We start from the raw sequence: 12,632 nt of genomic DNA on the forward strand, positions 1-12,632 counted from the left end.
ACTTACCTCAGACCTCCACACAGAGGCACCTCAATAAAATCCAATTGCATTCTGCTAAATGGACCTCCTGCTCTCCCAGTGTGGCTCAAATTCACCACAGTCCCTTTCCTCGCATTCATCTACTGACAGATGATGCACCTGTGACAGATTACTTCTGCAGCTTGTCTGAATTTTGGATTGAACCAATCAATTTTTAACAATCTGATCATGGCATCTCTCTCAATATGTGCTTGACCATGGTAAAACCTTGCAAACTGTGACAAGAGACTGTTTGGCAAAACCATTTTCCCCTTATCTGATACCCACAAATCATCAGGTATTTGTACACATTGCATTTTAAGCCAAGAGCGTTTCTCTTCTCTGCTGGCACGTCCCTGCAACAATTTAAATTCTTCCATCGTGTCAACCACCCTCAATGCGTAACCTGTGCATGTCTCATTTTCAGTTTCAGGTAACAATTCCCACTGATCTTTGAACGATATACAGTTCAATGCACAAAACCTTGTGACTTGATCTGCATATCCGTTTCCCATTGACACAAAGTCTTGTGACTTCATATGAGCGCTGCATTTCACCACGGCAATTTCAAGAGGTAACTGGATCGCGTGCAACAACTCCTTAATTCTTTCACCATTTTTCACTGGAGAACCAGAAGAGGTCATGAAACCCCTCTGTGACCATAGCTGACCAAAATCATGGACAATTCCAAATCCGTACCTGCTGTCAGTATAGATAGTGACTTTTAATTTGTCAGCGGCATGGCATGCCCTAGTAAGAGCAACCAATTCAGCCACTTGAGCAAAATATACTCTTTCGAGCCAAGATGCTTCCAGGATACCAGTGATTGTACACACAGCGTATCCGGCTCTCAGTACTCCTACTGAGTCTCTCAGGCATGAACCATCAACAAAGATAATGTAATCATTCTCTTCCAATTGGGTATCTTTAATGTCAGGTCTCGGTTTGGTGCACAGTTCGGTTACCTCAAGACAATCATGTTCTACTTCCTTAGCATCATCAACATCTGTATTCTCATTAGGAAGCAAAGTTGCCGGGTCCAACACAGTACAGCGTTTCAATGACACATTAGGTGACCCCAATATAATCGTCTCATATTTTGTTAGGCCGGCATTCGTCATATGCTGCATCTTTGTTCGGGTGAGTAGTATTTCGACTGAGTGTGGGACCATTACTGTTAAGGGATGTCCATCACTATGCCTTCACACTGAGTAAGGATGTGACCACCTGCTGCAACTGCACGCAGACAACCCGGTAAGGCTGCTGCAACTGGGTCCAAAGTAGCTGAAAAATATGCTACTGGGCGGTTTGCACCTCCATGGACCTGTGTCAGTACAGACAAAGAACAAGCATCACGTTCATGACAAAACAGGACAAAGGCTTTGTGTAATCAGGCATACCTAAAGCTGGAGCCCTGCACATACACTCCCGCAGCTCAATAAATGCCCTCATTTCTTTCCCGGACATAATTAGGGTATCTGGGCCATCCTTATCCTCCTTAACGGTCAACCTCACCAATGGCTTTGAGATAATTGAGAAGTTGGGAATCCACTGCCGACAGTAGCCCACCATTCCCATAAAACATCCTAACGTCTCTCTTGGATGTTGGGGAATTCATCTGCAGTATGGCTGTCACTCTTTCTTTAGAGATTCTCCTTGACCCTTTCTCAATCAGATGACCTAAGTACTTCACCTCTTTCTGACAGTATTGTAGCTTCTTTGGGGTTACTTTATGTCCGTTCTTTCCCAAATGATTCAGTAAGGCAATAGTATCATACCTGCAGTCATCTTTTGTTTTGGACACAATCAACAAATCGTCTATGTACTGCACAAGAGTCGAACTAAAAGGCAGTTCCAATGATTCCAAATCCTTCTTCAATATCTGATTGAAGATGGAGAGCGATTCCGAAAACCCTTGAGGAATTCGACACCAACTGTAAACCTTGTCCAAGAATTTGAAACTGAAGAGAAATTGACTATCCTCATGAAGAGGCACAGAAAAGAACGCTTGAGACAAGTCCACGACTGTGAACCATTTTGCATCACATGGAACCTGGAACATGATTACGGCTGGATTTGGCACTATCGGGCAAAATTTTACCACTATGTCATTTATTTTCCTCAGATCTTGGACAATTCAAACTTTCCCACAAGGCTTTCTCAATCCCATTATTGGTGAATTACATGGGCTGCTCATCACTTCTTTTAAAACCCCTTGCTTCACAAAATCTGCAATTATCTGCGTCACCTGTATAAGGATATCCTGTGCCATGTGATACTGCGGTACCTGGGGAAACACAGCATTTGGCTTCACCTTTACCTTGACTGGTTCTACTCCTTTTATCAGTCCCACTTCTTTTCCTGTCAAGTCCCACACCTTCTCTGTGACTGTTCCCTGTAATTCGGTTGGAAAATCAGTCACTGTGAACATCGGGAAAAAGCTTATCAAAGGGTACTCCTCATCTGTTGTTTCCGTCTCTGGCTCTGAGATCTGACCATCTTCCCCTTCATCATCACTGTTTGTCTCCACCTCAATTCCTTCATTGGAACAGGTGATTGAACATCTCGTTTTACACAGCAAATCTCTCCCTAGTAAGGACACAGGACTTGAATCACAGGCTACAAACCTATGCAATCCCTGAAAGGTACCAATCTCAACTTGGACCGGATCTGTAATCGGATTAGTCAGGAGCTGATTTGCTACTCCTACCACCTTTATCGTGCGCCCTGAAAGAGGCAGTTTCCGGACCTCTGCACTTCTGACTGTAGAGCGTGTAGCTCCTATATCAACCAGGAATGAAACCTTGTGACCCATCACCTTCCCTTGTACATAAGGTCCCCTCTGATCTACTTCTAGGGACGCTGCAAGCCTGCACTCCTCACTGTCTGAGCAGTCATCCGACCATTCATCATTTATTCCATTCTCACCACGCAATGGGAACTGTTGTACTGCATTATTTTGACTCATTGTTTGACCTGTGACCTGTTGAGGAAGCATCACCTGTTGCTGTCCCATCGGAGCTAAAGGCAACTGTATTTGCTGTCTAGGTACCACTGGGATCTGCTGTTGTACTTGCTGTATCTGCACTGGTTGTACACGTGGCATTTGCATTTGTTGCATGGGCTGGAGACCCTACATCTGAACCATGTTATTCTGAAAGTTCGGATTTGGACCCCTCATTCTTGGACCCCTCACATTTTGGAATACAACGACATCATTGCTTGGTTGAACAACACCATCCTGCACCATCATCGGACATTCCTGCTTCCAGTGTCCCACGCCCCCACACGCATGGCATGGTGACATATTTTTCATCCCTTGTATGTCATTTTGAATCACAACAGTATTCAAATCTGGACCACTTTTTACAAAACCTCCTCGACCTCTGCCTCTCGCTTGCATTTAAAACATTCCGTTTCCTTGTGGTAGCTGCACCATCTACTGCACTCCATTTCCCTGCATCCCCGCTTGCGCTTCCTTAATTTGCATCACCATCACCTTCCCCTTCAGCTTTCTCTGCTTCAATTCAATCTCATCACTACAGTATTTTGCATACTGCAACACCTCATCAATCGGCTTCGCTTGCCAACAGATCAAATGATTCTTAATTGTCTGGCTAATCTCTGGCCTCACTCCTTCAACAAACCTGCACACAAGGTGATTCATGTCTTTTGGTTCTATTACCTCAGTGCCACTGTAGTGCTTGAATGCCTTCAGCAACCTCTCATAGTAAGCATGTATTGATTCTTTGCCTTCTTGTGCCGCTATATCAATTTTCTGCCAATCAGTAACCTTTGGCGACACCTTCTGCTTCAAAAACTCAATCACCTTATAGTAGTACTTCATCACCTCAGGAGATGGTGCTCCTGTAGCCCTGTCCCTTGGCGGTTCCGCTGTCAGCCATTCTACACTTCTCTTGCACTCAAGTCACAAATCAGCTGGAACTATAATCTCAAACAGTATATTGAGGTCTTCCCAAAGACATTTCGCAAGTTTCACAAACTTGTCCGTCTGCTGATACCATTCTATCGGCTTTTCCCTCAACCTGGGATAGTCATTTGTGAATGACAATATGTCTCCTCTAGACCATGGTACATGAACTAGAACCCCTCCAGCTGTCTCCCTCATTGGTAACATCTTTATTGTTCGTGTATCTGCCACAGCTTTCACCTGCTGCTGTTCCGAGCAGTCACTTTTCCTCTTATCTCTCTTCTTTGCCCATGTGCCTTCCCACTTCTCTAATGCTCCCCAAACTTGAGCACTCTGTAGTATCTCTTTAAGGTGTGCCTTCATTCCAGTAGACCTCATGTGATCAAAGTCTTTAGGCTCAAAGTCTAACCTGTAACTCCTCTTCAGATGCTTAGTATTATCTAAGTCTATGCCATATTTGTCTGCCAAGTTCGCTAACCTCTGGTGCACCTTACTCACTTCTTTGGGTATTTTCAGGCACAGATACCTCAGTTCTGCTTCAGTGTATGAATCTAATCTGTTCACTCCCATTCTTCCTTCAACTAACTCAGCTGCTTCCACACCCAACCTCACAAAATTCATGTATTCCTCTCTCTCTGACCGCTCAGCTGTCGCAGGAGTAGTTTGTGGAGTGTTAAGCTTGTCTAACCATTTATTCAGTTGTTGCGCCATCAAACCTTGCAACAAGACATTTCAAGCTTGCACCATCGGTGTTTGTGACGTATTTGCACTCAGTACCTGTGGAGTCAGTAGACCCAAACCTGCTTGTCTCATGGTCTCTAAAGGAACCCCAATCAGATTGAAGTCCAACAAAGATCTAGACCTTTCCGCTGTCTGTTCTCCCGGTGTCATCCCTTGGGAGCTTCCTGTGAACCCTCCTCTTATCCCCTCTTGAGTCATTACTCCTTGGTCACATACACTAGGTTTCGCCTGCGCATACAGCGGTACTGGCGGTCCAACGGTAATTGGCAAAGATATCTCAGCTGGTGCCTGTCCGTTTCCTAATCCCGGTGGAGCATTAACTCCCATAGCTTGATTCATTACAGGTGCTGTGACTGACTGCGGTCCTATGACCGATGTGTAAGTCGGAACCATCTGTTGCTGCGGCTGGGGCAGCAAATGTGGAGTTGGCTCAATCTGCACTAACTTTGATCTTGTGTATGCTGGATCAGGCGGCACCATCAAATTCGTAGTCGTCTGTAATACTGGGACACCAGGGTAGAGCCTCTGAACTGGGGGTGGCTGCAACTGTATCTGCGTCTCGGGTGCAATGGATACACTAGCACCATTCTGTATCGGAGCTGATGTGGTAACATTATTTGCCTGTGCTGTATTCGTGATCCTCTGATTCTGTGTCGAATTTACAGGACCTGCACTAGTACTCTGTCTATTGTCATTTATGGCATATGGTGGTGGTCGATCATGTAACAACTGATTGAGAAACTCATCATCATCTGAATCATCAGCATCTACCCAAGACTTCTGAGTCTCCTTTTGCTTGCTAGAGCCCTTGTCCGTTTTACAAGTGGCCTTTCTTCCCTGTGCTTCGGCTTCTTGAGTTATTGCCGGAAACATCCTAACTCCGTCTATTATTTCCCTTCTGCACATCCTGGTCTCACTATCCCATCTAGCCTCTGCTAGAGTCTTTTCTGCTTTCCTCATTCTCCTCTCGAACTTCTGTTGCCTCTGGTATGGCCATTAATTCCCAGATCACTAACGCCTCAAACTGAGCTGGTCTTGGGGGCGGCTTTTGCTCATTTAATGCTTTCCGCAAATTCTCTAGGACCCCTATGTTGAATGTTCCATTTTTCTGGAAAAGCCAAATGCCCATCCTTCTCTGTTAATTTGCACCATTGCTCTAGCCAAAGACATGGCGCGACCCCTTTCTCCTCCATTACGGCATACGGAGTATCCTCTGGCGGTGTAGGCTCCTCCACACTCGCTGTAATGTACACATCTCCCCACAAAGCACTCTTTAAAGCCTTGAAAAACTTTATTTTTGCGTCTTTTATTTTGTTTAGAATCGAATCAGGAAGTGACTTTAAATCCCAGAACACTCTTCACCTACCTTCTCAACCAATTACCTCTCATGGACGGCTGCCAATCCGTGCTCGACCCTTCTCACTAACCGACCTATCCCAGCGCGGCTCTAATGACATCACACTCACACACACTGTGGCTGACAAAGTCCTGCGGCTTGTCTTTTTCACTCTCGATTCACACAAACTAATGCAATATATTGTGAGCACAACAAAAGCCAAATTCGCTGGTTTACTACAGGAAGGGTAACACAATCACTTCAGAACTTTGCAGATATTTCACTTGAAGCCTTGGGCGCTACTCTCTCCTTCTCAGATCCCACACTCGCAAGCAAAATTTGACCCGCAAATTTCACTCTCGACTTGTCAGTGGTTCGTCCTAGTGCACTTTAGAACTTACCAAATCTCCATCGAAGGTTTCACTCATACACTTTGACTCAAACTTGACTCGTCAACCACGCCCGATTGACCTATTAAACCGCACAAATTACAACATAAACCAAGTGTCTCATACACTTATCAATATACTCCAGAGTCTTAGACCACGCCGGGTCCGTACATCGCCAACAACCACGTGGACAATTTTTTAGCACAAAGCGCCACACTCACATGAAGTTCCCCGACTTCCCTACTCTCATACTGCGGATTACGCACACTCCTACTAAAACATCACCTGGCCTAAAATTCTCACAAACCTTCGCGATTCACCTGCGGTATGCATAAGCTGAGCAAGCGCAAATTCTACTTCACGCATACTTATCACTAGAACGGCGAGAACATACCCAACTCACTTCGGCAAGCTCCGAGATTCCGGGAAAGTCATTTGTGACTTAGGGGCACATCATACCTCCAATCTTCATTATTTCAAAAACAATTCTAAAACAATGGTCCCTCGTCCTAGGGCCCCCAAAGAGCCTAAACCATCCTTTGCTAACAGAACTGATAACGCGTCCCAATCTAGATAATTTATTCACTCTGGGACTCGTTTTAGGCCGATGAATCTTTTGACCCTGATTGAAGACACCTTAAGATGAGATAACTAATCAACATGTCAATCAATAGATCAATGACCTCATCAATATTCACAATAGCAAATCGATCTCTTTAATCAAATGACATCAATAAGAATAGAAACACACCATGACCTTTCAGTCATGAATAACCACACAGAATTTAGTAAGATTTATGATATTTATTCCCTATTGATTACACTCTACTAGTAAGTTTATTAGTCTCAGTACCAGAAAACACATCAGCAATGTCGCAATATGGCAACTCAAATAAGATTTCATCAAAGCAAAGATCATAAGCATTAGAACAAAGCACGATGTCAACATGAATTAAGTTTAGCAGAGTATTGTTAGCACATTATTCAACAAAGCATGGATTTAGTCATTTGTCTATTTGCGTCCGTTTTCGTGAACCCCTTAACTAACCTCGATTTAGCATTAGCATGTTGGACTTCATGCAAAACAATTTAGCAACACAAATTTAGGAAACATCTAACTAAGGCCCCTATCAAAAGAAGCAGTTGGTACCTAGAAAGAGAAGGCAAACAGACAATTACAATTTCATTATCATATAGTTACCCTCCATAATGGGTCAGCATACAGAGTCAGCCTTCGTCCTCAGGACATCCGTTGATTCGCCATCAGCCGGGGTAACACAGCAAAGTTCAGCAAGCCAAGATAATAAGGGATATTTTTCTCATAAGGAGAAGAAGTATGAAACGGGCAAGATAAGAAAAGTGAGGATGGTTTGCAAAGTCAAACAGCAAAGTCTCTAAGACAGAGGGTCATAGTAACAGCATGCAATGGCAAAATGGCTAGAAGATGGCAAAGAATGGCAAGGATAGTGTCTCCTTCTCCTCGTGACATGGTATTATATCGCTCTTGTTGTACAGTCTCCTAATTTCCAATTGGGTAAATTTTAGTGCATCATTATCTCCAACCAATAAATGGCTTGTCACCTCACTAGGATTTTCACTTTAGGATAGTTCTCACGTAGTTTATTGGCTCCTGTAATTGACGTCTCCAACGGGTAGATTGTCAGGTACAAACTTTTATTCTTGCGGGCTCAGTCATTAGTCCCATTGTCTTCACCAGTTCAGGCGACCTTGTACCTGTTGCAAGCTTACACTGTTGCATTCAGCAAGAATGTCTCCTTGAGCAAGTCGGGTCTCATGAGAAAGAATTTACAACGGTTACACACATCTTCTAGCTTCTGGAAAAGTACGGCTACATGTCCTTCAGCAAGTCAGCACATTGCACGTTAGAAAACACATTTAATATGAGCCCGTGCAGCTAGGCCCTGGCTCATGCTAACTAAGGCGTAGTGATTGATTTAGCAAAACCTTAACATATAACTCTTAATGCTAATACAAAATCACACATTAGTACATCAATAATCCATTATTAGTCAATTTCATTAATCATCGTATACATTGGTGGCCACTCCCCGTGGGCACATTTCACACGCATATGTTAAAAGCACATTAATACATTTTTATGCAGCATCATTATACATTAATTCGCAAACATTTCATGTTAATTTTGATTATAAAACTACACTCCAACAGGGGCTAGCATGACAACTGTCAAATGTCAACTGGTGTCAGCAGAGCAGGTCCTAATGAACACATTCCACAAAGTCATAGTCACTGACAATTGTGAAAAACACCTACTGTGGCTCTGGTTCCCCTTCAGTGTGGTACTCTGAAAGTAGCTGTGAGCCCTGCCATGCCTGTAGATTGTCTGTTAGGAGATGACCTGGAGCACACTACATGTAGAGAGGTAGAGCTCAGGTTTCACTTGAAGATGATGGGATTGCCCGAATGGGTCTGTATGACCATACAGTCCATGGCTGCCCGGCAAGGGAGTCAAGTCAAGGGCGTCTGGAGCCTGGAACAACAGCCCAAACAACTGCTGAGGACAGGGGTGAAGGGGCACAGGAAACCGTTCCCTGAAATTCCAGCAGTGGAGGTTGATGGTGTCCCTGAGGAGGAGGCCCCTGAGCCAACCGGAGAGGACATTGTCGCCCTAGGTGACCTACCTGAGCTTGTTGGCTGGAAAGTTGAAGGGGGGCACACCTGGGAGGAATTCTGCAAAGCGCAGAAAGAGTGCCCCATTCTTGAGGGCCAGAGGCAACAGGCTTCAGCCCATGCAGCAGGGGAAGCCTCTGGGAATCATCTAATCTACTGGGTGAACGATCAGCTATATAGCAACCCTAAGGCTCCGGGTCCAGGAGCAGCATGTGTGCTGGTTTTCCCCCAGTGTTACTGGGCCTTCCTACTGGGTTTGGCTCACGACATACCCTGACAGGACATTTAGGGCAAGACAAGACCTTTGCTAGGCTTCCCGTCCACTTCTGTTGGCCCTGAATGAAGACAGCCTCAGATACATTTTGCACATCCTGTCCCACATGCCAGGCCAGTGGGAAGTCAGGGGAAAATGCTGAAAGCTACCCTGATCCCACTTCCCGTCGTTGGCAACCCCCTTGAAAGGGTGGGCATCAACGTCATTGGTCCATTGGTTCCCAAGAGAGCCCTATGCAAGAGGTTCATCCTGGTCTTGGTGGACCATGGCACATGCTACCCAAAGGCAATCCCTCTGAGGACAGTGACTGCAACTGTGGTGACCAGAACTCTGATGGGGATCTTTACCCATGTGGGGTTCCCCAAAGAGATAGTGTCTGACAGAGGCATAACTTCATATCTGTGTATATGAAGTTTATGTGGGATGCAATGGTCTAGCTGAAATGTTCAACAAGACCATGAAGGGCATGATTGCAGGCCTACCTGAGGCCATGAGGATTAAGTGGGACGTACTCTTGCCATGCCTTCTCTTCGTCCACAAGAAGGTGCCACAGAAAGGAGTATGGTTCAGTCCCTTCAAACTCCTTTATGGCTATCCTGTCCAGGGTCCTGTAAGTATTGTCAAGGAGGGGTGGGAGACAGCTCCCATGAAACCCCCTCTGAATGTGGTCAGCTACATGTTGGCTCTCCAGAATCCGATGCACTACTTCTGGAAAAAGGGCAAGAGCAACCTCAAGGCCAGCCAAGAGGTAATGAAATGCTGCTATGACCAGGAGGCCACTCTGTTAGCGTTTCAGCCTAGCGACAAAGTATGGGTCATGGAGCCAGTACAGCACAGAGCTCTCCAGGACCACTGGACTGGCCCATATGAGATCAAGGAGTGTAAAGGGGAGGCCACTTACTTAGTGGACCTGCAGACCCCTAAAACCCCCTCTTAGGGTGCTCAATGTCAAAAGACTACAGCCTCACTTTGCGAGGTCCGAAGTGAGCATGCTCCTTGTGACAGATGAGGGTGTGGGGGAGGAGAGAAAACCTCTCCCTGACCTCCTTTTTGCACAGAAATACAATGGATCAGTGGAGGGTGTCAATGTTGCTGCCACCCTGACTCCAGAGCAGCAAGGTGACTGTTACCAGTTGCTGAGACAGTTTGCCTCACTGTTCTCCCTCACCCTTTGGCTCACACATCTGTGTGTCCATGATATTGACACTGGAGACAGCCCCCCGGTAAAAAAAAAAAAATACAGGTTGTCAAATGACACAGTGAGAGCCTGCGAAGAGGAGGAAGTCTCCCGCGATGCTAGCTTTACAGCTGATTGAACTCTCTAGCAGTCTCTGGTCCAGCCCTATGGTGTGGGTACCAAAGGCTACTCCACCGGGTGGCAAACCATAATTTTGGTTCTGCGTCAACTGCAGAGGACTCAATTCCATCACCAAGACTGATGTGCACCCCATTCCCAGAGCTGATGAGCTCATTGGCACACAAGGCGCTGCCAAATTTCTCTGTACTTTTGATTTAACATCAAGGTACTAGTAGATCCCATTGACTGAGGTAGCAAAAGAGAGGACAGCATTCTCAACCCCTGAGGGTCATTACCAATTCCGAGTGATGCCCTTTGGCTTGAATAATGCCTCTGCTACTTTCCTACAGTTGGTTAACAGGGTCCTGGCTGACAAGGAAGCTTTATTTGCCGCCTACTTAGACAGAATTGTTGTCTATGGTGCAATCTGGGAGGAACATTGGCATCACCTCCTAGAGGTGTTTCATGCCCTGCAACAGGCAGGCCTGACAATCAAGGCCAGCTAGTGCCAGAGTGGGTAGGGATTTGTGGTGTATTTGGAGCACCTGGAAGGTGGTGGCAAGGTGCAGCCCCTCCAGGCCAAGATTGAAACCATCATGGCCTAGCAACCTCCTAAAACCCAAATGCAAGTGAGAGCCTTCCTAGTTCTCACTACTTTTTACTGAAGATTTGTTAAAAGACTTGGCACCACTGTTGCCCCCTTAACTGAGCTGACTTCTAAGAAGCTTCCCAGGTTGGTGAGCTGGACACAGGCTTGTCAGAAAGCCTTTGATTCTCTCAAGGAAGCCATGTGCACTGCACCTGTGCTCAGGGCCCCTGATTACTCCAAGTAATTCATCATGCAGACTGATGCTTCGGAGCATGGCATAGGACCAATCTTAGCACAGCTGAATGAGGACAGCCTAGAGAAACTAGTGGCGTTCATTAGCAGGAGGTTAGCTCCATGGGAACAGAAGTGGAGTGCCATTGAAGGAGAAGCATTTGCTGTGGTCCGGGCACTGAAGACGCTGAGACCATGCCTGTTTGGGACTCACTTATGGGATCAGACAGACCACAGATCAATCAGCTGGCTCATGCAGTTCGAGGGGTGAGAATCCTAAACTCTTGAAGTGGTCCATCTCCCTACAGGGAATGGACTTTACGGAGGAGCATCACCTGGAGACTGACCACGCCAATGCTAATGGTTTTCCAGCTTTCCAGATTCTTCTACATTAGTGAAGAGAGCTTCCAAGAGATTGTGTAGCTCTTCCCACTTTCAGCTGGGGGGGTCGGGGAGGGGCACGTGTTAGACCCACCAGCCTTAGGGTGGTCTTCCCCCAACTTTTGGTCTGCCTACCTCCATTTTTCTGATCTCAATTTTGCTGGTTTTAGGCCTCTGCACAGTTTACCACTACTGACCAGTGCTAAAGTGTTTGTGCTGTCTTCCCTAAACATGATAGCATTGGCTCATACCCAATTGGCACATTTAATTTACCTTTAGGCCCCTAGTAAAGTGCATTAGATATGCCAAGGGCCTGTAAATGGAATGCTACTAATGAGCCGGCAGCACTGATTGTGCCACCCACATCAGTAGCCCCTTAACCATGTCTTAAGGCTGCCATTGCCAGGCCTGTGCGTGCAGTTTCACTGCCACCTCGACTTGGCATTTAAAAGTGTTTGGCAAGCCTTAAATTCCCCCTTTCTTTTACACATGTCATCCCTAAGGTAGTAGGGTATGGTGTTATGTAAGTAAAAGGCAGGGCAAGTACATATAGGTTTTATATGTCCTGGCAGTGAAACCCCCCCATAGTCATTGTTCAATACTGTGAAGTCTGCCCCACTCATAGGCCAGCATTAGCAATTCCCTTATATGCTTTTATGTGGTAATTTCTGATCTGAGAGAAATAGACTTGTCATGTTTGGTATAGTTGGAATGGTAGTGGGAAATCCCACTTACATGTGAAGTTGGATTCTACATTACTATTTCAGGAATGCACCTTTAGAAAGTAGGCATT

At 45.7% G+C, this 12,632-nt stretch overlaps 1 protein-coding gene across 1 annotated transcript in view; it reads left to right on the forward strand.

Annotated features, from left to right (window-relative positions):
* MYO15A (myosin XVA) overlaps positions 1-12,632 on the forward strand; it is a 761,224-nt gene that overhangs the window by 252,279 nt on the left and 496,313 nt on the right. Inside the window, exons 26-27 of the mRNA XM_069212299.1 lie at positions 8,733-9,227; positions 9,946-10,089. Of these exons, the coding sequence (XP_069068400.1) occupies positions 8,733-9,227; positions 9,946-10,089 (639 nt within the window). The remainder of the gene's footprint in view (positions 1-8,732; positions 9,228-9,945; positions 10,090-12,632) is intronic.

The sequence above is a fragment of the Pleurodeles waltl genome, chromosome 10 (genome assembly GCF_031143425.1).
Source record: "Pleurodeles waltl isolate 20211129_DDA chromosome 10, aPleWal1.hap1.20221129, whole genome shotgun sequence".
Lineage (NCBI taxonomy): Eukaryota > Metazoa > Chordata > Amphibia > Caudata > Salamandridae > Pleurodeles > Pleurodeles waltl.